General features: G+C 41.7%; 3 protein-coding genes and 1 long non-coding RNA gene across 8 annotated transcripts in view; 2 read left to right on the plus strand and 2 right to left on the minus strand.

Moving 5' to 3' along the window:
• LOC124308288 (ets DNA-binding protein pokkuri) overlaps positions 1–20,516 on the plus strand; it is a 97,126-nt gene extending 76,610 nt beyond the window's left edge. Inside the window, exons 1-5 of one of the 2 annotated variants that reach the window (XM_046770904.1) lie at positions 3,880–5,130; positions 16,194–16,445; positions 16,577–17,230; positions 17,597–17,846; positions 17,972–20,516. In XM_046770904.1, coding sequence (XP_046626860.1) covers positions 16,229–16,445; positions 16,577–17,230; positions 17,597–17,846; positions 17,972–18,290 — 1,440 coding nt within the window. In that variant the 5' untranslated portion in view covers positions 3,880–5,130; positions 16,194–16,228 and the 3' untranslated portion in view covers positions 18,291–20,516. Of the gene's footprint in view, positions 1–3,879; positions 5,131–16,193; positions 16,446–16,576; positions 17,231–17,596; positions 17,847–17,971 lie in introns of those variants that run through there. The other variant, XM_046770905.1, reaches the window with a different exon arrangement.
• Positions 1,257–3,328, minus strand: LOC124308295 (uncharacterized). The gene is made up of 3 exons (XR_006908955.1): positions 3,104–3,328; positions 2,722–3,024; positions 1,257–1,922 (listed from the first exon to the last, which is right to left on the minus strand). It is a non-coding gene; the product is annotated as an uncharacterized LOC124308295 (long non-coding RNA).
• Positions 20,517–20,591: 75 nt separating the features above from the next.
• LOC124308292 (single-stranded DNA-binding protein, mitochondrial) lies at positions 20,592–23,257 on the minus strand. 2 transcript variants are annotated; one of them, XM_046770914.1, is made up of 4 exons: positions 23,087–23,257; positions 22,544–22,634; positions 22,163–22,282; positions 20,592–22,034 (listed from the first exon to the last, which is right to left on the minus strand). In XM_046770914.1, exons 1-4 carry the CDS (start codon positions 23,141–23,143, stop codon positions 21,826–21,828), a joined length of 477 nt encoding a protein of 158 aa, XP_046626870.1. In that variant the 5' UTR covers positions 23,144–23,257; the 3' UTR covers positions 20,592–21,825. The 2 variants fall into 2 exon arrangements, with proteins under 2 accessions (XP_046626870.1, XP_046626871.1); XM_046770915.1 differs by lacking the exon at positions 23,087–23,257 and adding an exon at positions 22,886–23,041.
• LOC124308289 (lipase 3-like) lies at positions 23,057–27,834 on the plus strand. 3 transcript variants are annotated; one of them, XM_046770908.1, is made up of 7 exons: positions 23,057–23,145; positions 24,939–25,137; positions 25,968–26,326; positions 26,440–26,598; positions 26,927–27,011; positions 27,146–27,288; positions 27,364–27,834. In XM_046770908.1, exons 2-7 carry the CDS (start codon positions 24,945–24,947, stop codon positions 27,544–27,546), a joined length of 1,122 nt encoding a protein of 373 aa, XP_046626864.1. In that variant the 5' UTR covers positions 23,057–23,145; positions 24,939–24,944; the 3' UTR covers positions 27,547–27,834. The 3 variants fall into 3 exon arrangements, with proteins under 3 accessions (XP_046626864.1, XP_046626862.1, XP_046626863.1); XM_046770906.1 differs by lacking the exon at positions 23,057–23,145 and adding an exon at positions 23,422–24,655; XM_046770907.1 differs by lacking the exon at positions 23,057–23,145 and adding an exon at positions 24,741–24,847.
• Positions 27,835–27,886: the final 52 nt, after the last annotated feature.

A 27,886-nucleotide genomic window follows, 5' to 3' on the forward strand; every position in this document is an offset into this window, starting at 1 on the left:
CTTGTTGGCGCGATGAAGAACGGATACCGTCGTTACATATATAATATAAATATACTCGTGCGATGCGAGCGCGATACAATTGACAAAGGACGGTTATAATATACCACAGATTATTATCTTATTAGCAGATAACATCAGAGATCATCGACGAATTTAAAATTTTAATAATCAGTCAGTCGTATAGACGGGCAAGAGCTGCGTATTTTATATAGTTTTCAACAACCGAGTCTTCATCTTTAGTTCCGGGCTGCCTGACTCGGTATCGGTTTGAGTAATGGTTACCGTAGAAGTTGTATACTGTTGTGTGACCGTATAAAGGAAGGAACTATGCCTCGACGGTAACGGAAGCCCGGTCTCGGCTCTGTACCTCCAAGGAAACTGACTCACTCGACACAGCTCAGCCCACATTATCTGCAATTTACGCACTTCCGTTTCAAAGAATTATGAAATGGGAAAAAGGAGTATAAGGAGAATGTGGAAGGTGGTATTGGTGGGAGAAGAAGCCGGCTGATTAGCGAACTCTTCGAAAATATCGTGTCTCATCAACTCCGGATAATGATAATAATATTCTCTAGAAACAACGCAATGCGCTGTGGTTGCTTTTACCAATCTGCAACTAAGTTACCATTCACGATGAGTGTGTGATTTTCGTTTTATCGTATACCCACCAGCACTGTTTAACTCGTGTACTCATCTGGTTAAACTTGGATGGCAATTACAAACGTAATATGCAGCCCGCAACATCAAGCTTCGGTTTAGTATGATCGAATTATTCGCAACTAGCGTACAAAGAGAAGGGCCGAGTAATATGTATTACAACGTCCTCGACGTAATTCCTCGGTAGAATAATCATTGCGTACAATTTCACCAGAAACTCGGTCAACGAATATGTTGTGTCAATGATCGCGTAAATCGTAGGTATATAAGGGTTGGAAATCGCAACTTCAAGACTGGCTGTAGGGTGTCTGCTTGTAAATAGTTAAACCTGCATTTTTGCACTTGGCAAATTTGCGAGAATATCCGGCGGACTGCTCACTCGTGAATACACGTTGTGAGCTGTGACGGGAACGTTTAATAAATACACCGTGTGGTTCATACGTTTGTCCAATAGTCGAGGTACAGGGTGAACAGAACTATGAAATGATAGTGCCAATAAATAATACTGTCGATGCAGTCGGGTGAAAATGTAATACTCGGATTGATAATTATCTCTTTTTATACCGGACACCAACGATGACTAACATAAACCAACGCGTGTATTTATCGCGCAAAATATATAATATAAGTAATACAGCAAATACAGATAGGCAAGGTGTGCATATATATAAAGAAATCCTGCAACGGGATACGATGAGAGATCCTTTTTCACCCGGAAAGATTTGTTTATGACTCGTTTCTGTCCCCCGGCCCTAAAAACCCCTCGTACCTAGTTCTTATCCCCCACTAGGTCAGGGGTATGGTACAATGTAAGGTACACAAAGGCCGTTTGCGGTATAGGGACAGGTATTGTAATACCTAAGCGTTGACAGGCAAATGCCAAATTTCTTCAACGACGAGATTATCAGATAGTAAATTTTGAGTATCCTCAATTACTTGACTTGCGAAATCACTGTCGATTCGTTGGTGCCTTATCATCGTGGATATTATGTTACGAGGAATGACGTACCAGCAGCAGTAATTGGGTAGACGTAACGATCTATTCAATACTCTGTCCGCTTGTACAAAGTTGGAGGTACAATCGGCGTGTACCTTACATATACCTGTCTTCGTACGCAGTTGTTATACATATGCAACTACGATAAAGCTTATTCGTAAATCCCTCCATAATTAGTCGTTTATCGAATGAAAACTTTCGTTGGAAGAGAATGCCTATCCGTCTCGACTACGATTAACGATGAAGGGGCGTCCGCACCGAGTCGATCCTGAAGCAAAACAATATTTATTAATATATGGCAAGGATAACGTTAATCCTTCGGTTTGCAAGTGCACAAAGCCTGAACCCTGAGTCGGGACAGAAATTTGTTCAGGTAATACAACTGCAGGTGTAACCTGCGTGAGTCTATAGAAATAACGTATTATGGTCGACCGATCAAGCGACGACGATTCGGGGTTAATGTGTGCGTGTGTGTGTGTACACCCGTAAGGACGGATAAGTCCTGTCGAGAGGGCTTGCTTTGGACAAATCTCCGCTGATGGTAGAGTTATGGTTTATGGTATGCTTCGGTCTTCTATACGACGTTCCAGTATTGCATTCACAACCCTACACCGTACTACGGAAATGCATTGGGTATAAACCTATTATTATTTAGTGCAACGGTGCTTCCCTCCCTCCCCTTTCTAATACTTACCTATAGGTATATACACGGTATGACCAACCCTTAACACTTTGTCATCATCAAAATACACAAAAATATGCGCGGATAACACAGTTGTACGATTGTTTTTCGTGTAATTTTCGAAAAGAAAAAAATAATAAACTGAAAAATGCAACGGTGATCTTGTTGTATATACGTGCGGAAGGATCAGGTGAAAATTCGGAACTAAAAGGGTGGCTACTTTCTCGCCGGACTGTATCAAGGCGAGAGGGTCACGAAGTTAAGGCAGGAGCAGAGAGAGGGGGGCTCCGATTCAGGGCTCCTTCCGCAGGAATTAAGCGGGGCCTGGATAAGTCTAAGGCAACGGCGGGGGAGTGGACAGGTAGCTGTCCGGACACCCACAAACCTGTTCGACCTGTTATGTCCTCTCTGCGGGCGGACGGCCGAAGGGCGGCTTATGGGTCCGCTATAGCTCACTGCTTCTCTTTCTCTCTTTCTCACTCCGACGCGGCGCTGTTTTCCAAGAAATCTGAAGCATGCATCGAATCTTTTCGCTGCATCTCAATGCGTTTATGACAGACATTCTTCACGGTTTCTGACATTCCACTGCAACTAAGCGTTGATTCAACGCCCGCCGAGACGCCCGCTGTGTGGATCGATGGATCAACCCTCATCGTACCCACCCCCGGCCACAACTAGGACGTGCAATCTAAACGGCCAAAGTGTTTGTACCTATAGTATATGTTGTACGCAGCTATGTATAATATGTATGTAGGAATTCGACGTACCGTACCTGATTTCAAATCAGGTGAAAGGAATTGGACGCACGTAGATCACGCGTGACTCTACCTTTTTACCCTTTTTCACCCTTTGACGTTTGCGCATGCGATAAGACAACGCACCTCGCATTTGGTAGACATCGTCCGTCTCCCGCTCTGTTCTAATGTGACATTTTGACATCAGCGCTGTCGACGATAAGGCGCGATGTTTACGCATGTCTCGCTGTGTTCACTTGTAATCAATTGGCAATCTGAAAATCTTCTCATCGGTATTGCGAAAAAAGTAACATTGCGGAATATGAAACAGATGCATGTAATAACGCACAATCACCCATATACGACTTTCAATTTCAAATCAAAGATAAACAAGTAAATATGAGAAAATCATAATGACCGTCGTCTTGCGCAACGAGATGTTCAAAACTTGAAAGAAAACGTGACGTTGCTAATAACATAACAGTCTGTAATAATAAAACGGACATAACACAATCTACGCGTAGTTTTTAATCGAAGAGCCATAAGCATGCATTTGTAAACACGTTAGAATTGACAATAGTCGCGCGTAAACCCCGCCTTCGCATATCTATCCCCGGACTCCGACGCAGCGCGCGACGGACGTGCACGCATCTATGCGAGGAAGCACAAGGAAGTATGCTCTCCCCCCCTCCTCATTCCACCTTCCGTCTCCCTCTCGGCCGCGACAACAGCAGCCCAGCAGCCAGTAATAACCCGGACGGTCGACCGGCCGACCGAGCGACCGAGCGACCGAGCGACCGACCGACCGACCGATTTCTCCCCCCTCCACACCGACTGCTTGCCTCTTGCCGCGCTCTGGCGCTGGCGGTCCGCCTCCCCCCCGCCCTTCATCCACCACTCGACGCTTGGGAGACTTCGACTATTTCCGTTCGACGCTCGGGAAGAGCCTATCGCGCGCCGAGATTTCTGCGCGGTTGCCAATCAGTGGATGCGCCAGCGCGGCACGGAGGCATGCATAACCTTTTATTTGATGTCGCGTACTTCCTAAACGCGAGGCGGCTAGGGAGAGGGTGAGGGTGAGGGTGACGGCGCAGGCGGTGTCGGGTGGAGGGAGAGACAGAGGCACCGGCTACCATCGTCGATCTGCGGTAACGGCTGCGGAAGCGAGACGGAATCGGTTCAGAGTGGGACGGAAGAGGTGTACTCGGAACGGCTGATTGCGGCTCCCTCGGCTCCGAGATCCGACCCGACTCCCGACTCTCGAGCGACGAGCGCGCGCGGCAGGGAACTGCCGATCAGGATCAGTCACTCGCCAACCTCAAAACGAGACGGCCGTTTTATATGTATTGTCGTTTGATACCGCTGTCCGCGAACTACGTGTAATAAGTATATATATATATATATATATATAAATGTTGATTCAAATGTGGAACATCGCGTGTGCCCAGGGTTTGTGAGACGAACGAACTGAGAACCGCGAAGGGATCTACTGGATACGATATATACTTACGGCGATACAAAGGAGTTTAAAACGTATAACAGAGTTTAGCCGGTGTATTCCCAAAGTGTGTGTTGTTATACTTAGAAACTCACCCGATTTTCTATTCGTGATGAACAAAACTTCAATTGTACCGAACACGCGACTGGCTACGTTACGCTCAGTGTACGGTTAAGCTAGTTTTTCAACACCATCCCCCCCCACCCACCCATCTACCCCGTTCCTCACCATTCCTTCCTTCTTCTCAAACCTTATCGGGAGAGTGATGTTAAAGACCCGTACGCGCGCGTATGTTTATCTGTAAATAAATTGGAAAGAAAAGAAAAGACTCATCTCAGTACGGAGGGTGCCATAACGAAATAAATGATTTATCAGTTTTATCTGTGATATATACATATATATATATATGTGTATGTATGTATGTACCGCGAGTACAACAAATTTCTGGTGACAATTTATCTTGTGTGGATTTTATCCAATGACCACCGTAGAAGTGACACATATTAACCACAACTGGGCGGCAAGTGCCAGTGATTATCGGAGGATTTAAACGGGACGACAGGTAATTATCATAACACCTTTGTTCGTCAAATCTTACTCACTTACCTCCCGTTGGTAACGTTGGTGTCGCACGTTTTTCGTAATCACGTGCAATTGATAGAATAATGCGATGCAACTACCTCACCGGTTTTCGGAACAAATATACATATAATTGTCGAAATAATTTTCGGTTAATACCGGAGCGAATTAAAATTAAGGAATCGAGAAGTCGCACAAGTGATGTGTGTGGCGCTGTTCTTCGAAACCTTGTATTGTCAAAACACTGACGGTCTAATTCTACGAAGTTTTACGGACTAATAACGAGTAAAAGTGCAATACTTCCGGGAACTTTCCACGGTATAACTGAAACTATGAGTAATTTGTTTATTAATCGATTCTTGGTCGGATGGAGTTACGGGTGGGAAGGGGGGGGGGGGCTTACCGCTAAGCGTAGACATACGTTGAAATGTTTCCGTACATTCCGGCAGCATTGCTTCATTGGATATACGTACGTTGATCATAATTTAAAAAAATTAATTTTTACCGAAATTGAGAGTACTCAAGACTGACGTTGCAGCGATCTTTCGCTAGATGAAATTGTAAGTCACCGAGTAGCATAAAATTACTGTTTACGGTATGTTTCGGCTGGACGACAAAGGACCAACGATTAATTGGAGAATTGATTTTGAATACGAACATACGCATCGTTACGAATAACGAATGATTTGAGAGATGGTCGTAAATGGTTGGGATCGTATTTATAGAGCGGTACATAACACTGAGCGCGGTGGGGATTCCTTTGTCGATGACTGCGCGCAATGCCATCTTTCGGTGAAGCTCGCAGCTGGATATTCTCGAGCGATAAGGGAGGGAGTGAAACGTGTTTATATCCCATTGTCTGGATCTTAAACTCGTGCGGGGGAAGTGAAATTTTTGCAGCGTGTAAAATTGTCAAAACTGTTAATGGGTAAATTCTGGAAGAAGTGATAAGAAAAGCACGCGGTTGAGATAAGGAAAGAAGCGGGCCTGTCGTAAGTTCATTTTCCTATTTACTTTTGGTCGGTAGCTGCCCGCTTATACACCTAGTTTCGAAATTAACGCGATAAAACTGTTCGCGACTTGTCTTCTTCGTGAAATTTACAGATTACGTAAGATCGTCATCCGTTACGTGCACGCCCCGGAAATCAAGCGTGGAGGAATAATTGCCGGAATTTATATACGTACTCCGTAAGCAGTCGAACCGAACATTATGTATAACCATCCATGCCAGATAGCGATACACGTTTCCGGGAAATATCCTCGGCAACGATAGCTAAAACCTAAAACCGTCAGCGATCGATTACTCAGGATTTATCACAGACGTGGTGATGTTGCAGTCACAACGTATCGGCTGGCTTACCGGCATACATTGTCAAAAACTTTGACGAAGAGCTTGGTGTATAGAGGATGTTTAGCTCGGGTGAAGTTGGGAAAGTCATTACGGGTTGAGCAGTCCTTAACACCGGCGATAAGGAGGCTAATGTATTTACTGCACATGCAATAAATATCAATGTACGAAACGTACGTAGCGAACGGTGCGAAATCGAATGCTGGAGCGAGAGAGTCGGGCACACAAATGCAACAGCTGACGATTTATAATATAATCACTTTCCGAGAGTACTTTTCCACGCCTAATTGTTGTAAGAGGCATCGAAACGGATCTCGACCAATACGGTTATGTGATATTGGAACAGCCACCGACGCGTTTTATTTGTCTTCGGGAAAAGAAAAACCGCCTATTGTAATCTATGTCGTAATGTCTTGCTATTAAAATAGCTACGTACCTAACTGTATACACACTTTGAGTAGCTGGATTCTCAACGGTTTACGATCAAAATCCGAAATGCTAGGTCAGGATGGTCGGAATCCGATAAACGCAAAAAGAAAACACATTCATTTACCTATGGATATAAATGGAATTTTCGAGGAAAAAAAAAAAAGAACAAAAGTAGTACTACTGCAGCTGATTACACGAGAGAAAGATGAAGGTGAATATCAATGTGCCTCGCCGCGACATTACAGGTGATACGTTTACAACGTAGCAGCACTCCGTAATCCCCTCCCCCCCCCTCGTTTTCTTATTTCTTTTCCCTTCTTTCCCCATTCTCCCCGAGAAAAACGCCTGTAACAGCGTATGCATGTAATATTATTGTATAATTGGTAGACGTTTTTCCGATTTCGGAACGCCGTCGATCTCCTCGATCTCATCTCGAGAGATAACTCGAGGCGAGAAGAGAAGTTGAAGACGACGGAGTAGCAAGGGAGTCTGGTAGAATCGGTGACCGGGGAAAAACGGGGCATGGCTTTACAGCGATGGATGACATCCGGTCTGTCCGTAGTCTGAGAATGCGTTGCGCTGTGCTGCTCTGTCGTTTAACACACACACACATATGTGTTTTCGATGCAGAAATGGGGAAAGCAGCGTGGCGATACACGAGCGGTAATTTTACCGCTTTTAAGTGATAGAGATACTAAATAACGATGATGGAACAGGAAGAGGAAGAAATGATAATGATTATAATAAGTAGTCTCGAATTAAATGAAGAGAAGAAATAGGCAAAAAGCGAGCGACGAGAAAAAGAATACTTCCAAGGAGTACATATATATATATATATATACTCCTTCGAAGTATTCTTTTATATATATATATATATGTATAAAACTTCTAGTCGTCGCGGTGTAGGTTATCCACAGTAGAGATTATAATTATCTATTATTATCGATATACGCGTGTTATGAAAACTATGCAACTATGAGCATAAGGTGTGACCTATAATGGATGCACATAGGTGTAAGATTGGTAATAGAGAGCGCAAATTTAAAATCTATCCTCGGCTCGACGAGCACGCCTCGCTCACACCCGGTCAGGAATTCCTCGGCGTGTTACAACTATTATTACGAATTGGATCGCAGACAAGAGCGAACGAACCTCCTATTCCTGTATTAACCCATACGTACATCGTTAGACCGACCGACTGGTCTATTATTAGACACTTCCTTCTCGCATATTTATAACAAAGTTTAAGGAGATTATCCGGCGAGCCTGCACGTATAATATGATAGAACGGACCCTCGTACGCGAAATCCAAATATAGTCTGAAATTCGAGAGATTTTACACGTCGTAGCAGCAGGGACAAAATGGACCCCTTTTAAGGAATTTTGCCTCCGATAGCATGCAGAATACGATATTTTAATAATTTCGCACCACGAGTATTTCTTTTTTTGAAAATCTGGGGCGAAGTGGATCACATGAAAAATATTTCGTATTTATGTTCGATTTTTTGTTTGTTATCCTAAAGTCTTGTTATGCTCATTCCTAACTCAGAGTTATGCAGGAATTCGCGCAGGTTATATCGGAAAAAAGCGATTTCATTTCGAAGATTGAAACAGATCAAAATGAAACTCCGACCGTTATAGCAATTGTAGGATCATGGTAATATAAAAATTTCAATCACAGGAATCAATTTTCAGCTTATAGGAGACTAAAGAATGTATAAAATGATTAAAATCTGAAGGATGTTAGACATTGAGTAATGAAGTAATATTTAAAAAGGGATCGGTATTCAGGACATCTACGTGTAATTACGTTTTTCTACTGCGGCGCGCAACGTCTATAAGAGACAGCAGATTAATCTGCTCATTCTCTCGACGTCTGTGAACTTCAAAGTGCTAAAGGGTAGAAGACTGATGCTAGTAACGTTAACGTAACGAAACATCATGGAAAAAATAGTTATCCTACAATTTCAGAAAGACTTTGATGGAGTTGAACTGTGGACAAAAATTTTAACATGTTTTCTTTGTTACTACTTACTAGCCGAATTTCAGAAAATTCTAATATTCAAAGTAAAGATTTTCTTTCTGAACGTAGTAGTAACGTTACTGACTTCAACCTAATTAAAAGACGCATGGTTCAAAGGTACCTCTACGCACCTGAGGAAACTTGTGCTCTGTCGATTTTTTTTTTTTTTATTCTTTCATCAATGTTGTTCCTTATTCGACCACTCCGTAAAGAGTCGTCTCGTAACGCCTATGCCGGTTATTGACTTTGTACATGGTATGTATAAGTATTAAAAAATCCAAGAATGTAGCGGTGTCAAGCAGTTCTGGAACACGCCCGGACCCGTGGACCATTCCCCGGCAGCGCTCGCTCGTTCGTTCCCATGACGAGAATCTGGTGCCGAGTGACGAGGGTAGAGCGAGGTTTTTATCGACTTCCGGTTAGCGTTACTCGTCTCTCGCATGCACGTGCAGCCTTTAACATTGCTCTGAGCTTCGGGAAGTGATCAGCGGCTCTCAACATCTACGTTTGATCACATGACGTTGTACCAGATTTTTCTGAAGCCTTGACGGTGCTTCCTTTTCGCAAGTGTATTAAACTTTTATTCACTCGTACATACGCCGGCACGAAAAGCTCGAATCAATCAGATTCCGGATATTTATACGACAGCCGTTACTGGAACTGAATTCGGGGTTCTACTTTGCTATTAGACACAGAATTGTCGTTGATAAGTAATGGCAATATATGTATCAGTTTAGTTCCGTTTATTTGTTTTTCCACATCGAATACGTGTGTTCCACACTGTCGTCGTGCAAGTAATTTTGCAAAGCATTTCTTGTTTTTCTTTGTTGTCTCATCTTTCCTCTTCTCCGAATAGTTGAAAGTTTAGCTCCTCCATGGTTTTTTGACAATTACTCGTGGAAGCTGCTTCGCGTCCGCTACCGCGGCTTATCCTACTCTCCGAGATGCGATAACGCATAAATAGTAGGTGGGACACATCGGCGTCACCTCCCGCGTCGTTTCTTCGTCGCGTGTGTGCCCCGAGGCAGGGGGAACAGGTGCCCTGGAGCTAAAGCCGACGAAGGGTCACTGACACCTCGTCAGCAGACTCGACACTCGCTCGGCATTCGGTATTTATCAGTCGTCGGCAGTTCCCAGTGTTACCACGCGTCCGTTCGCCACGATAGCGTACTTGAGTGTACTTGAGCTGGCAGTTGTGTAGGTTCACACACCTCGAACGGATGGACCTTAGCCTGGCCGACGGCGGGTTTGATAAAAACGTGCGTTCCGAAGCGCTGGTGTACACTCGGATGCAACTTGCAATTGAGATGAAATGAGACGATGAAAATTTATTGATGTATGTAATGTCGTCGTGTAAGGAAATAAGGTGAAACAACGCGCTTACGCTTTAGTTGAACCGATCTGAAAACATGTCCAAGGTGACGTCGTGTAGGCTTCATATTTTTTCCTTTAGTGATTGTGTTGTCATTTTTGCAACCTTTGATCGCAGAAACTGGGATTTTCAGCTAATAGAATATAAGGAGATTAATTGGCAACATCGAGTACATAACCTGTTTACACGTGATTTCTGTGACGTCAATTTTTGATATGCGCATACTGTGCGGAAATCGGTCTTCGGTACTTCTGACAACTCCTTATTTCCTTACATCAAGATTTTTGTACGGGGCCCCGTTCGTGGACTAATTAATTCAACATCAGAGGTAAACGATTTCGCGATGAATAAAATAAAATGGTTGTTTAAAATCCTTGATTTTTATGTACACTGATGAGAATGACGCGATACTTGATTTTTACCTCCTTGCTTTACTTCCGTCGCGATTGAACGCTAAATTTTGTTTTGCTGTATCCTGTTTTTGACAACAAACAAACCGTTACAATCAACGAGCATAATAACAGCCTAGCCTATTCAGCGGTCAACGGTCGTCGGAAAGAAAGATGTCGAAGATAAGATATAAATATATAGGACAGTTGTTATTGTTCCTCGGTGATTACTTTCACCTCTAGTATCACACGTATAACGCTAGCGATTTGCGTCACTGCTTGCCTTACGGGGTTGCACTTTCTTACATTAATACATCTCAGAATCAGTAGAGGTATGCAGAAACAACGAAAACATGCGTGTAATACATAATGTCCGAGTAAAGGTATGCATTGGCATTGAAATATATCGCTTTCTTGTATCATAAAACCCCGCTCCATGTCGCCTGTCATTTTCGGACGCGAGTTCTTTTTTTAAATATCAATTTCTTTTTACGGATGGTAAAAAAAAAATCAAAAAACAAAAGTAAGTGTCGCAAAGAAAAAGAAAAAGAACAAATGGAAGCAACGATACCACGGCGACGCGACGCTCGCATCGCCGATGGAAGAAGTTCATTGTCCCTGCAACAAGTAGCGATAATGCAACATACGCAGCGCCGTTATTTGTCAATACGACGACGGTACGTGATATGATTTGTTTGGTACGACATGCGCGAAATGGATGTTCGTTTCTTCGCTAATCATGTAGATGGATAAAAGCACCGCGTAATACGCCATTTTTATTTTCGTAGTAACGTAATCTATTTCCTCGCAATGACACTTGTGAATCCGTATATAGTATTTTATAACCGAGTCTTGGCATGGGACAGAGACAATATTACCCGTAATTCATTGCAACGAAACTCGGTAACTGGTTTTGCGTCTCCTTCGTCGCGATAGACGAAAACTTGGAGCGTAGATCGTCGTCGCTATGCAAGTATACGTATGTACCTGTTAATTCCTTGAAGCGGACAAAGAATCCGCTTATATATATATATATATATATATATATATATATATATACACACCATACGTTATACGGTATACGTGTAAATACAGCACTCTACAAGGTCGCGGCAGCTATCGAGCCAGCACATCTCGGATCCGGGTAACTCAGCTGCTGGTACACCCGGACATCCGACTTTTACTTGCCAACGTAAATTGCGAAATATTCGATCATTGGTTTCTTTTTTTCTACTCAAGGAGCGATTCCTTTTTTTCGTTGACTTTAGTGGTTTTCTTTTTTTTTTTTTTTTTTTTATTGTCCGCTGTATTGGCAAATTTTTTCCAATTCCTATTCCTATTCCTGAGTCTTATGCCGTGTTTCAGGGACAAAAAATACCGAAACGCAAAAATTTTTCGCCCTTGTCACGATAAGAACGAGCAGAAACGACGCTTTTAACGGTTGTTTGATTTAATATCGCGTGAGGATTACTTGTCGGTTCGCGTATCCGGCGAGAAGTATAAAAGCTACGTGACGGCTTGACGAGAGGGAGACTCTGTTAAATATCGTACCGTTCATCTCTCGAGAGGTACCCATACATGCGTATTTCCATGCCGTTCACTTCCTGTTTCTCCGATGCTTCCCGATGACCTTGAATGGTTCGCTGAACCCGTAGCCGATCTCAGGCAATACGTGCCTCGCTCGGCTCGTCGGTGATGATGCTGCTGCGTTGCGATGATGTACGTCTAACATGTCGAACGACGACGTGTCACCCTCGCCATCGCCACCCTCGTCGTCGTCGCTCGCTGCGTGCCCTCGACGAAACGAAAGCGAATTGAGCCATTGGGTTGCGATTAATTCGCAACGGGGTCACTTTTGCCAAACGAGAAACGCGTCGCGATGCGAACGAGACAGTTTATATCGAACTGTAAGGAGCAGGATCTGCAACGGCGCTGTCTTATCTTTCGAAAATCCGATGACGTTATCACCGTCATCGTCGTTATATTCCTACAAAGCTGTTATAATAAATAACTAGAAATAAGTTGAATATGTTGTTATTCGGCACCGAAACCTTTCCGTCCCGCAAAACTTAACGTTAGTAGTGACCGGGGCAACATTCTCTACGGTATCAATATTACCAGCGGGTTATTTTATAATTGTACGTACGGATAGGAGGGTTTGTTTTATTTTCATAGGATATATTCCCAGTAATTTTACACCGCTCACCGTCTAACGAATTAACGCAAATTTAAACTAAGACAATGAGCTATGAATATACTCGTACATACGATACGCCATGTAATACCTACTTAGGTATGGGCTTATTACACGTATCTCCGCGCAGTTGGATAAGAAATTTCTCCCAAGTACGGCCCGGCATCTCGTAGAGACGTAAGCAGACGGACTCGAGCGATCGGTACACGGTGTGCTTTGTGGTGAGCGGTGAGCGATACGCTGAAAATATACAACCAGGAAGCGAGAGCTACAAAATGATGTAGCCAGAGACGCGAGACGGAACAAGGAAGGTCCTTGGCGAAAAACGCGCCGCGCCGCTCAGCTTAAGCTTTCTCGCCAAGATTTCAAAATTGTATTTCGGTGTGCGGAATATGTGCTCATTCCTCCCTCTCCCTCCATTCCACGCCAGGTTTCATTTCGTACGCGTGTTCGTACATAATAACATACAAGCGTACAAACAATATTCGTGTACTTCCGTTATACAATACGTGGATATCTATGTACATATATATAAATAAATAAATATACATAATAAATGTACATGCTTGCGGTCCGCAAATAACGCCGCCTATTGCCGCAAGGAAGACACGTTAGCCCAGGAATCGGTAAAAGCTTAAACTCTAACGTTGTATCGGGAATTCGGAACGCCTGGCAAACAAGGGCCACAATCCCAAGATATTTTTCCTGTTTATACTCGTTGTGTTGTAGTTACAAACTTTGAGCTTATGTTCGGCATGCGCCGAGTCAATACGACCTCAATCCTTGCAAAGATAACACGTCTGTGTATACCCTGTGTTTTTATGGATTTAAGTGTGATGCTTGTACGTTCGAATCTGTTACAATTCGGTTTATTCGGAAACGAAACGGCAACGGCTCAAACACCAGCGTTAAAAATTGACGGGGAAGGAAAAGGATCCGAGCGAATATGAATTTTAGAAGTGTGTAAGACCGACGACGTTCGCCAGAGCTAAGCCGTACCTAAAGCGTATGATTCATAGGTTATATATGCGGCGGTACAGCATCGTCTTGGTATTTTTTCGCACATTGTCGATCACCTTTCTGTAATGTATCGACCGTTCTCACGTAATGTATTATGCAACTACCCTCTTCCTACCGTCTATACAACCCGCATGAATAAAACATTAAAAAGAAGAACCTTGGACTTGTGGGAGTGCAGCTCGTACAGTGGTAATAATCCCAATGATATTGGTTTAGAAATTGAAAGAAAACTAATTTCGTAAATGTCTAAGCTCTGTACCGTGTACGTATGCGTACAAGAAAGTCTCGGTATGTAAAATAATACAACAAATACTTGAAAAATCGTGAGAGGTCAGCGTTCAGATCCGGTCTCAGAGGATTTCCGGTGCCGGCGGCAACTGCGATTTCTTTTTAAACTTCCGCTCGAAAGCGATAACTATAACCGTATATGCTATAGGTCATAGGAGTTGCCTTAGCCTTATTGTGCATAGACACACGGTATTGCTTGACGTTGTACATTATTCGTACTTCCCTCTAAATACGAATCGACCAATTTGGCGGCTCAACTGTACAGCGATGACAAAAATTTGCTGGATTTTAAGAAATTTTATTGGATTGGAATAAGGTTTTCTTCAAGGATCCATGCTTGGTTCAAACTTTATTTTTTTTTTAATATCGTTATGTTAATTCAACCTCTGACTTTTGTTTTGCCGTAGAAAAGAAACCACAACCGATCGTTGTTCAATTAGCGAATAACGTTCATTGGTGTTGCCGTATTATACACTCGATCAAGCTGTATAGTCAAGTCCATAACAATTGTCTTGACTGAGTGTGCGACGTCGAATTTATCATACAATTCGAACTTCTTTAATAGCATAATGCGGTGCACGTCTCGCACCTTTGCTCTTCGACCTATTGTCTCATTTCAAGAAGGTATACTTACTTTGTAGGTATTTATGGATCGCGATGCATATACATACCTGTATAATCTATAATATTGTTCGGTCATGTTATATACGGACATTGTAATGCGTGTACAACACGTGTACGCATCAAGGTGATTCTTGTTATAAGTGCGCATGATAACCATTTGCGTACAAACGGTACAAGCTGCAGGCGTTATAAATTGGCCGATGAGCGAAAGGCCGCATCGAGCGACGATCTCGTCTATCATTGTTCTTACGTTTCACGCGATCCCGTTTATCGTTGCATCGATATCCGAACCTGCGGCACCGTTTTGGCGATCGTACGGTATTGGAATTGCTTTCTTTTCGATTGGTCTCGCGTTGAGTTGCCGTTGTTCTCTGAATTGTCATAATACCTTTCGAAGTTGAGTAAATCAGTAGACATTTTCAGTCCCGTATCAACTCGGTGCTGGGGTGTGAAAATTTTGCTAATCTAACGGTATGGGTAAGAATGGAAGTGATATATAAATATTTAAATCGCTGTGTATAATAAACAGCGGATATGGTTTTCGAGCCGCTATGTACAATGCAAAGCACTTCCCTGTCATGCAAATATGATTAAAGTTGTCCGCGTATTCATTTCGTTATTATCGTCACCTCTCCACATATGTTTGTTCACCAAAATGTCGAAATAACTGACTCGCGACATCGATTCGCCTGGAGTCTGCATCCTATACCGCTGTTACAAATAGTAAGCGAATGTCTAATACGCGATCCTTACGGCCTTTATAAGTAACACAGTTACGTAGGAATAAAGTTACATTCCATGTAGAACGTTTACGTTTCTGTACTAGCGAACGTGATACGATCGAGAACAAATAATACGCATGCTTACGTTCGCGAGGTGTGAACATATTGCGTTGCATCGGTTGGTATGCATTATTGAAACGAGTAGAGCTGGAACGTCGCGTCTACAGCGAATCTAGACTAAAATCTACTCAATTAGGTATACACATAGTGTCTATCTACAGAATAACGATATTGATAATTTTGTCTAGCTGTTAGCCCGCTGATTGCCAGTACTCGTAACAACGTGAGAAAGTAATGAAAAATGAAGGTGTCTTTTGTCACAAACTTGTAGACGTAGTCGTACACAAACCGCTCGCTCGTATTACAAATTGTTATGCATACGTGCAGACAGCTGACGCATGGCTGGCATAAGATGCTCCTATCTATAATAGCTGTATATATGTGTAAAAATAAAAAAAAGAAAACTAAAAAATACGAGGAGCGTGTCGCTACTTGAATAAGCCTCTGCCAAGGTTATAAACGAACGTTGCACGTATCTCATGTCGTCCGTTTTTTCTCTTTTTTTCCCCAATGACAGACGCCGCCAAAGCTGCGACGACCCCACCACGTGTTATGAAACTGCTCTCGACTACACAGCTACCTCAGTTACCGCCGGTATCTGCTGGTGGCGGTATGACAGGTATGGAGTCCCGCCTTCCCCCGGGCATAACGCTTCCGTTCAGCCCGACCGATCTTTTGTGGCGTTACGGACCAATGAGCTTCTCCCCGAGTGCGCATCCACCCCCGAGTCCTCTTCTCGACTTCAAAACTCACCTGCCGACCAGCCTCGGTAAGAAACACTCTCACATTCGTTTGCGACGTACATGTCTCCAGTTATTCTTTTTATCGTACCTGGTTTTTATCCAGATTTATCGTGCACGCTAAAAACAATGCTAACGTTGAAATAATTATCGTTGACAGCTTCGGACCCGCGAATATGGTCTCGGGAGGACGTCGCCGCATTTCTACGCTGGGCCGAGCGTGAATTCGATCTTCCCCAATTTGATATGGAAATGTTCCAAATGAACGGCAAGGCTCTTTGCCTGCTGACCAAATCGGATTTCGGGGAGCGTTGCCCCGGGGCGGGTGACCTTCTTCACAACGTACTGACGATGCTCGCCCGGGACTTTAACCAGCTACAGAGATGCTTGCCGAGCAGTCCGGTTACGCCAACGAGACCCTCGGCCTATCCCCTCAGCCCCCACTCCCACCCCCCGACGCCTACGTGGGCCGAGAATCCCTACGCGGCTAATCTTGCCTCCCTAATGTCCGCCAATTCCGTAACCCTCTCACCGGCACCGTCCGTCGACAGCCAGGCCGGTTCTCCTGGCCACGCCGAGCCACAGACCCAAGTTTACAAGAGTGACTCGGATGAGGACAACCAGACGGGGGGGAGCAACAGTCCCCCGGCGACTCCGACCGCCCTGGCGACTCAGAGATTGAGCGAGGTATGCTTCAAGGACCAGCCCAGCCCCACATTCACATCTCAAATGATGCACGTCACACCGGGGACCTTTAGGCCAGCCGGGTCACCTAGGGAATTCTTTCCAAACGACCCACCCGAACCGAACACCAGTGAGTACAATAAATTACGGTTTTTCGCTGCGTATTACTTTTTTTTTGTTGTCAAATTTCATTCTTCTCCCTTATTCGTTGCATGTTTCATTGCTCGAAACGTTATCGGAAAGAATTATTCACTGGAAGCCTTTGAACGACGTCTGTTTATCAATTATTGCACGTACCGATATTGTGTATTATGGTTCCCAGCATTCGTCCCGAACACAAACACCCCTTCGTAAACATGCCGCGAATGGGTCCGATGTGGTGAAAATGAACGATCACCGCATTACGGAACAATGCAAACCGGAGACAACATCGTCCTATATACTTATATGTATTCATAGATGTGTAGGATGTAACCTTTGACGCTCTACTCTACAGACGGTCGACTTCTCTGGGATTTTCTACAACAACTGTTGAACGACCCCTCCCAAAGATACACCCATTATATCGCGTGGAAGAGCCGGGAAACGGGAGTTTTCAAGATCGTCGATCCGCCAGGGTTGGCGCGTCTCTGGGGCATCCAGAAGAATCATCTGTCGATGAACTACGACAAGATGAGCAGGGCCCTTCGCTACTACTACAGAGTAAACATCCTTAGGAAGGTTCAGGGTGAACGTCACTGCTATCAGTAAGCCATACTTTTTCACCATCTATTACAGCCTGCACACAGTTCTCGTACAACGCGGTATTTGTACTTGAAAAACTTTCAATTGCGTAGATCATTTAACTTCTTTGCCGATTTTCTGATTTCAGGTTTCTCCGAAATCCTACCGAGCTGAGAAACATAAAGAATATTTCTTTGCTGCGTCAACAAATGCGGATAAAATCGGAGCCTGAGGATGTCGACTGCAACGTAACACCGGCCGAAGAACTGCCCACAGATCTTTCAATGTCGAGTATGAATCAACTCAGCGAACCCTTGCCGCTTGTCGTACAAGGAATTCTAACTGAACCCGATAACCATAGAAAGGCGAAAGAAGAACCCTTACCGCTCCATGACCCTCCCCCGAAGTACAGGAGCCACGCTTACAATCTCGTTAAAACCAACCAGGAGCCGGACGAACGGAAGTGACGCGAGATCTAGCATCGCGAAGCTGTACACGAATGCTCAATTGGGTGCAATAGTTTAGTGGAAATTGGTAAATTGCAACAGGACTAGTCTCTCTTGTGTGCAGAAATATTGTGGGTCGAACCAATCGAGGAGTCGAGACTGATGACGCGCTGATATATCACTCCGGTTATATTGCACGCCGATGCGTATACAACCACATATGCAATGTTCTATTGTATATGTGCCTCTGCCTGCGGTGTGCAAACGGTGCAGAAGTACGTGCGCATTTTACTACTCGTCTGTTCGCGATAGCCAAACTGGGTAATATCGTGCAAATAGCCCGCGAGGCGTGTAGTGTGCAACGTGGGATCTAGCGTAAGCGATCGTGGTACCAAGATTCGTGGTTGTTCGCAGTACTAGTTGTGTCGAAAATTTCCTGTGGTTGACACGTTCGGTTCAGCTGCTGTAGATCGTGACAGGCGACGTTGTAGCTGCCAGTGTAAAGCTGCTTGTGGGGTCCTCTGCACGAAATGACCCGGTATGAATTGTATATATGTGCCTCGATTTACGGGTGTTGCCGATAATGTAGATAAGGAATAAAATCGAGACGAAAAGATGTTGCCATCTCAACACGACGATGTAAAATCACAACTTGTCTCACGTGCTGCAAATCAACATTGAAGCATTCAGTGGATAAGATAGAAAGAAAAAGGAAAACAAAAACCAGGGGAAGAATGATATATTTATATACAAGAAATACGAAAAAATTTATGCAGGAATTCAGCTCCGCCTACCTATTTCATGTACCACGAAGTACTGAATCTCGAAAAAATATATTTCCAAAAAGTTGGAACCTCTTGGTGCGTGCAAATTTGGATTCGTGTCTTCTTATCATGAAAAAAAATTCTCCCCTCAGGCTTGGTGACGATGTTTTCCGTATAGGAAAAAAATCGTGGCTGAATGGCGAAACCGCCCATCTGGTTAACTTCGAGACCATCCAGACGTGATATTCGTCAGTGTGTTGTAAATTCTAAAACAAGATTGTAATATCGTAAAACAGGATATATGAACCTATATTAAAAATCTTAGTTACGGCGATAGCAATTATTATGATAATAATTATGATAATTCGACGAAGTGCAATTGTGACTTGCGGAACCTGTCTTTCGTAGAGAGAAAAATACTTGGGTGTTGCAGCGTTGTCACGTTTATTAATAATAATGATAATAATAACATTAACAATAAAATAGTGGTAAAAAAAAGTTGACCAAAATGAAATGGCCGCCGTTATCGTGATAAGTGAAACAATGAAAGGATAAGATATATAAATATATATATATATATATAAATATAGATAGATATATAAATAGATGTAATTATTTTTAATTGAACTTAGGAATATAGATTTTTATTACAAGTACGTTTCTGTTCCAATATTTTATGCGCAAGTGTGATAACTGTAAATTCAGCACAGAAAGTCGTCGAGAGATACAGATGGATCTATATATATTACAGAAACCGTCAATTCAGAAAGTATAATTGCAAAAATACATGTATGTGCGTGTATGCACTTGAATCTTGAAGCATTCTGCAGTTGCATGAAAATGAGAAATGTGCAACGTACACGCTGTATGTACGTTGATATAGCGACACTGTTTGTTTCAATAATCGTGTACAGTCGTACATAATTATCCGTTCTCCGAATATCTGATCCACGCAGACGTATTTGATATTCGGCTACACTTATTTTATTTTTATTTTTTTCTGCCATATTTGTGATTACGATATAATCACCGCATCTCATATACACAACGAAATTTCGCAAAATCGTGGCCATTGTGGTTTAGGTGGTTAAGCTTTAAAGGAACTTACTGCGTTTATCGGAAACTTTCGCGCGGCTTTCAACTTGAAGGAGCCGAAATGTTGATTTTACACGTGTTTACATGTATAAGATATTTAGATGTATCTCCGATCTCTGCAACGACTGTCGAATTTCTGTCTCTGACATCTGCCGAAGTGCATGTATGTACATAATTGCACATGCGCACGCACGCGCTAGCGTACACACGACAAATCACATCTCTTCCACGAATATTTTTTAATTTTAATGTATTTAATTCAAAAAGATTCAACGGTTGTTGCAGAAACGTGTAGTTCTCAATTATACTTGAACCCTTGCGATTCTATTGCATTTAATTTTTATTAACGCATCGTCTGTACGATTCAAATTAAAGAGATTATAATACATTTTTTCATCTTTTTTTTTACCGATTTAATACATGTTTTTCTCGTTGCGAGCAAGGGTTTTTGTCCCCCCCCCCCTTTAATACTTGTGCCAAGAATAATACTATTAGTAACAATTACGATGAAGTGTGATGACGTAATAACACACGCTTTAAGCGGTCTAACCAAAATGGTAGAACGGATACGAGCCGCGGAAGTACGTATGCCTATCTGCTCCTTCCCGTCTCCTCTCCTCTCCTTTCCAGCCCCTTCTTTTATTCTGGTTTCTTCATAAATCCGCATAATTCACAAAGTGTTTGTTGCGAGTAACAGATAGCAAGAAGGGTTGATAGAGTCGAATAATTAATACCCAATTATATTGTAGATTACATAGGATCTCCACATGTAAATAAACAAATAACATTATCGCTAATTGAAGAAAATTTATTAAAATACTAGAATTTTTATGAAATACTGGGGCCAGAGTTATATATTTTACTACCAAAATTTATATTCGAAATTTCAACGTTGTGATGTGATTGTGGCGTGACATTCCACATCGAGATGTTCGTAAATGAATATCCAAGTAACTAATCGCCTGTAAAATTAATTAGCAAGAGATATTGTATTTTTACACGAAATTTCCGAGTTGAAAGAAATATTTGAACATTATATCTGGCTTCGTATACCTATACTGTGATCTCTCTAAGTAAAAGAGTAAAAATAAAAACAAAGAAAAATAAAATCCTGCGTGTCTAAAGAGAGCCCAATATAGATAGATGGATAAATGGGTGCGTATATATATATATATATATATATATTATATATATATATATATACACACACACACATAATCATACATACATTTTTCATTTTCTTTTATTGAATGTAAATAATTTATATTTGAAAGTTGAAATTATTGTAGGTGATCTTATTCCATAAGAAAAAATAAAGATACGGTCCAGAAATCTATTATATAAGCGTGTATAAAACATGATTGATATCCGTAAAATTCTACTCGTAATATGTCATTTCATTATGTAACCTGTTATCTAAATGACGGAGAATTTGTAAATATAGACTTATTTACTTATTAAGATGAGAAATTTGTTTCTACTTCCCTGATCTACACTTCTATGAAACTGTCACTTCTTTCGAACGAATTACAAGTCTTGTTTTTCAAAGCTGAATGAAAGTATGTCTTGAAATGAAACGATCAGGATTCAGGAAACAGTGTCAATTAGTAGAGAAACAACGATGTTTAATGTATCTTAGGTTACAACCGAGTTATGATTACACCATTATATCCATTTTTATCTTTCTAATTATTTTACTAGGCGTTTCTTTGAAAAAATATTACGTCGTCTGCAATAATAGATGTGGTAGATTTTTGATTGCCGCCTTCATCTTTAACCTCACCGTAACTTACTCTACCATTAACCAAGACTCTGGTGCCTTTTTTCAAGTAAGTGTAAACAGTATCCCTTAAGATAGGCTTGAATACACAAATTCTGTGCCAATCAGTTCTCTGGATGAATTCACCTACATAAAAAACAAATACAAATATTATTTTTATTCGCATTTGTACTCAATTGAATTATGCATAATTTTTAGAATTTCATTTCATACAAAACATGTATTATTCAATGTATTTAAAAATCAGTGTATACCAGATTCATATTTGTAGTTTGTATGAGTTGCCATTGAAAATGTTATAACAGGATGTTCGATTGAGCCTCGTTTTTGTGGATCAGTTCCAACCCGGCCCAACAAGGTAACTTGATTTAGAGCTGAAATAAAAGAGACAAGAAATGATATTGGAGAGTTGAGAGGCTCAAAACTGAAAAGGTAACCACCCAACTATGCGCTGAAGCTAGTCGCCGAAATCAAGCGGCTGATACACAAAAAATTACGGTATGCAATGATTTTCATGGAGAAATGTTACAAAAAAACAACAAAGAACAACTAAAAACAAGTTCACCATTTTGAGTGTTTACCTCAGTATTGAAGACACGATATATTTCAGTTTCCAAATCTTGCAAGCTACTTACATTTCTCTACTTTTGCGATATGTTCTCCTTCACTGGACATTAACCTGGTACTATTTGGAGGCAATAACTGTCTAGAGACCCCACGGATAACCTGAAGTGAAACGTACAGCAATGTAACACCAGGGACGGAAGTTAATTAATATAATCAATTGTAGTGGATTAATCAAAAGTATATACGGACAACTGTATACAATACAAAGGTTTAAATTATTCGAGACCGGGCAGCTTGTGAAACATAACCTCTATCATTTCTTGTAAGCGCCTAATGCGTAGAAGCACGTGCCTGGCACATAACGATCAATCTTATAGCAAATATCTTAATAATAAAAGAACGCTACATACCTTACTACAAAACATTGTAGCGAGCGCAGGATTAAAACAATAAACTTAGGATAACTACTAAACCACTGCAGTGCACAGTCAACTACACGTCTTCACACCTTTTTGTTCGACTGCGAGACTCGCGGGAGGTAAGATCAATGGAATGGCGGTACCTAAGTAGTGGTATGCATTGAATGTACGCGAGTCTGCATCCATACGTACTTCAGGATCGAGGCTGGGCTGTTTCTTGCACCGTGGAGACGAATTGCGATGCAGCATAGGTGAGTTTTTTCATTCACGTTTATTATTTCAAATTACCGTTTACACATCTTCAGCTAACGTTGCTTACCGCTGAGTGTCAGCTTTATAAATTCATCAATTATAAATATGTATCCGACTGTGTTGTATGTATCACAAAAATGGAATTGCATGCTGTCGATTTTAGTAACCGCCGGTCACTATGCACTCTGCAATGCTGGCGTGATGATCTGATACGCCGGTTGAGAGATCTTCTTGCTTATCTACTGGCAAGAGATAGAGATCATGGCGTCTCGGCTCGCGTTTCGCTAGGTTTCGGTTAAATTACGGTTCTGAAACGACCGAGTTCTTAAAATTTCACCGTCTTGGTGAGATCGCCGCCTATCAGAAGTGTGTCTGCAGCCGGAATAACGATAAGTTGATTTACTAGGCCTGCATAAAAATATCATCTCACCCGAGTATTACGCTACTGGCATTATGTATAATTGCGTAGCTATTAGGTATTGCCATTTATGTCAATCAAACTATACGTGAACCGAATACACTAAGTCGGAGAATTCTTTATAAACAGAGTTCAACGGAATACAATTCTCAGTTCTACAATTTCAGTAGAAAACGTAAAAGATTTCAAGTGCTCGTTTAAGTTCAGACTTGTCCAAAATGGCGCGTCAGTTGTTAAATCAGATGTATGAGTAAGCGACGGGTATGTGAGTACGTACGTGTACGCATGCGTACATACATACATATATTACGCGTCAGAAGATCTACTCCCGTTTTCAAATCGTGCCTTGGCCAAAGTCCATTAAGGAACGTAAGTCTGGTGTCAACCACACTGCAATGTCCGTGCTGGCTATACTTTGAACTTCCTGTCATCGGTATCTATGCAACGTGAATATGTATATGTATACGTATATCGCACTTGTAAAATGTATTAGTGGTCTAACAATAAGTAGTTTCGTGAGATAGGATATTAGAGCCAAAAGTAAATACGTAAATACGTCTTTGGCAGAACCGTCTCTGCTGGTGCGCGGCTGCATATTGAGGTCGTTCATTAATTATTTTCAAGGATTGTGCAGTGAATAACGTTTTGTTTCGCCAAATTTCCTAGAGCCACAGAGCCGCAACTAAATCACACACTGCCGTCATCTATCAACACCATTTCATTACAACTATTTCGGTTTAGTGAATAATTTTGTGCCCGCGCTTTTCGACCTAGAGGTACTTAAAGGAGCGGCGATTTGCTGTCGCGAATCTTGATTCTATAAACACACATATACACAGCCAATTGTTGAGTGTAAAGTTCATACGGAACAGAAAACAACGAGAAACATGAATAGATTTCCGGATATGCTGCGGCTGGTTCTTGCGTGGCTGTCACTTGTCAGTACTCTGATGGGCGAGATCCACATATTTGAAACCTCATCCAATTTCGGCTTTAACAATCTGACTGATGATCACAACGATTATCATGGAAAAGCAATCGGGAAAGGCGCGTCCATGTCCACCTATGATCCGGAGGTCTACTTACCGACTGTAAGTTTAGAGTGTGAACTTGAAGGTTCTATTATCGTTAGAATTACGTATAATATAAACGTATACATTGCACACCCCTGCCTCATTGGTAAAAGTGCGGTTGCAGGAGGTGGTCGGTCTAATTATATACGTATGTAACGAGTGTCAGGGTTCAATGAATTGAATAGGCCTCTTACGCTACACGTGTAAATGGTGTAACTATACTTTGCAAATAAGTTTATATTTATAAATTTGATGAAAAACACGTTTGGCGTTACACTGGTCCTTTCCCATACTGCTTTAGCCCGACATGGTCAGGCGGGCCGGTTACTACGCCGAGTCTCACGTCGTCGAGACCAAGGATGGATATTTTTTGACGTTGCATCGAATCCCTGGAAGGATCGGTAGTCCCGTTATCCATGGGAAGCCTTCGGTCATGCTGCAGCACGGATTCTTATCAAGTTCTGCCGATTGGGTAATACCAGGGAGAGGGAAGGCATTGGGCAAGTAAACGGCAGTTTATAGCTATGATTAATAGTGTGGTAAATGTGATGAATGTAACAAAGTCTTTCTCACCGATCGCTTAGGCCCCAACGTTCTGTATTTGCATATTCAGAATTGGGCTTAATATTAAAAATTAGGGATACCCTGCACGTACAGTCAGGTCAAAAAAGTTACATTCCTTTCGAACCATCATTATGAAGCAAGAAGTTTGCAAGTGGAACTGCAGCTAATCGAGTTGAGTTCAATTTAAACAGTCTTTCGCGTTTTTCACCGTTTACCAATATTGTTACCGTTGCAACAAGTTTTCTTCCTATCACGATATTGATACTAAAAATTGCTATTGCTGCGGCAAATCTTTTCTTCCTGTCTATCGCGTCAGTTGAAAGTCGGCTAGACACAACCGCGTTTACACGACACCCAATGAATTTGTTTACAGTGAGATTGATTACATGACGAATATATAGGTAAATGAAATGTATAAACGAATAGAAATGTATTACGTACGTAGGTTACAGAAATATCCGGTAAATTTGGGAGCATTCTTACCGAACGGCTTATCGTGAAAGTTCCGATGAATCCACCGTTTTGAGTTGGACATTGAGATTCGAGTGGAAATAAATAAATTCAAAGCAATGGCGAATTTCGTGGTCCAGTGCTGTTGGTCAATTTTTCAGGTGTCCAGCTGGTCGCAATGATGTTTCTCATTACCAAAGCGGTCGACCAATCAAATTATCAATTTTTTCAACACAGTTCCGAGTCGTTTTGTAATACGAGCACGGGTAATACATAACTGAATCAATGTAAGTATATTTTAACTGGATCATTGCAGCGTACATACTGGTAGATAGAGGGTATGACGTGTGGCTCGGGAACGCACGCGGAAACACTTACTCAAGAGCCCACGCAACACTATCGATATCAGATCCAAAGTTTTGGAACTTCACTTGGCACGAAATGGGAATTTACGACCTTCCAGCGACCATTGATTACATCACCAAGTACAAGAAAGAGAAAAGCATTCTCTACGTTGGCCACTCGATGGGTACAACGATGTTTTACGTTATGGCATCGGAACGACCAGATGTTGCGCGAAAGGTCGGAGCGATGTTCAGCCTTGCTCCGATCGCCTTTTTAAATCATGCCAAAAGTCCAATTCGCATTGTCGCCCCTTATATTCAAGATATCGAGGTGAGAAAAACAGGAAGGACGAGTTTATAGTAGATGCAAGCGAATTTCTCTTTCCATATTTCTTTCCTGCTGATACTTCTCGGACTTGTTACTTCTAAGTTTATACGTTGCAGATGATCGCCCGTATTTTTGGTGCCAATGAGTTTTTACCTCAGTCATTCATTCTTCGATTTCTTGCCCGATACGGTTGCGACATAAACGTATCGGAGGAAACGATCTGTGCTAATGCCGTGTTCATCTTCTGCGGGTTCGACAAGGACCAGTTCAACAATGCAAGTATAACGGAATAAAATATTGATATACACACAAGGCCTCCATGATGCATCGTCCTTGTGAGGTTTTACAACGTTCGATAAAATAATTTTTGACCAAAAAATATGACCAACTTCGAAACAATTGAACGATATAAGTTATTATTAGTAAATAATAAAAAAAAAAAATATACGCGACGATTTGATAAACCTCTTTCTTTTGTGAAATCGGGCAAAAAATAATACTTGCCTCGTGCAAAAAATGTTTCACTTTCAAACTGTACATGCCTGCTGCATAAATGATGGATTCTCTCAAACGTCATTATATTATTGAACTAATTGTTAACAGACTCTGCTGCCGATTGTATTAGGTCATTCGCCGGCCGGTACGTCAACAAAGACATTATTACATTTTCTTCAGGGAATGAATTCAGGTAAGAAAGTTCATTCATAATGCTGCTAATCAAATTAATAGTATACGTTATAGGTGCATGTGTAACTTTGGCATCGATATATGCATATATGCAGAGTTCTTTCTCATTTCACGTCCTGATTTTCACTATTTTAGGTGAATTTCGACAATACGATTACGGGAAGGAAAAAAATTTAGAAATTTATCACAGCGTCTCGCCGCCTGCGTACAACCTCAGCGGTATCAACGTATCCATATCCTTACAGTATGCTGACAACGATTGGCTCGCTAGCATCACGGTAAGTATAACTAACTGTGTTACAAACGACACAGTCACCCAATTTTATATAACTCTATTTATTATTTTACTGTAGGATGTCAAGAGGCTGTATCAAGCCTTACCGAAAACAATAGGCATATACAGGGTGAACTTCCCAAAATTCAATCACTTGGACTTTCTGTGGGGAATTGATGCTCCAAAACTGGTCTATGACAAATTGATATTCATGATGGAGAAATACTACTGGAAAGTGAATAAGAAGAGAATTGCTGTATAACGTTCTTCAACATCTTCAGCATTGTTACGCATTTCATTTTTATCCATCTGTATCTCTACTTATATTAAATTAATCTTATGAATCTAGATTTTTACGATCAGACGTATTTCAGAGTATGCTGTTAGATTGATAGCTCACATTTTATACATCTGATACCATTATATTTGGTTTGGAGTGAGAATAACAGGCTTTTTCGTACATTGATACCGCCACTCCTATAACATTCTTCTTCATATCAACCCCATGTTGTATCCTATAAATATACAATTAGTTCCTCACTTATCAAAACTGTATAGAGCGTTTCTGATTTCTTTAACGTACAACCATAAATTGTAATGTA

This window comes from Neodiprion virginianus, chromosome 6 (assembly GCF_021901495.1).
Source record: "Neodiprion virginianus isolate iyNeoVirg1 chromosome 6, iyNeoVirg1.1, whole genome shotgun sequence".
Lineage (NCBI taxonomy): Eukaryota > Metazoa > Arthropoda > Insecta > Hymenoptera > Diprionidae > Neodiprion > Neodiprion virginianus.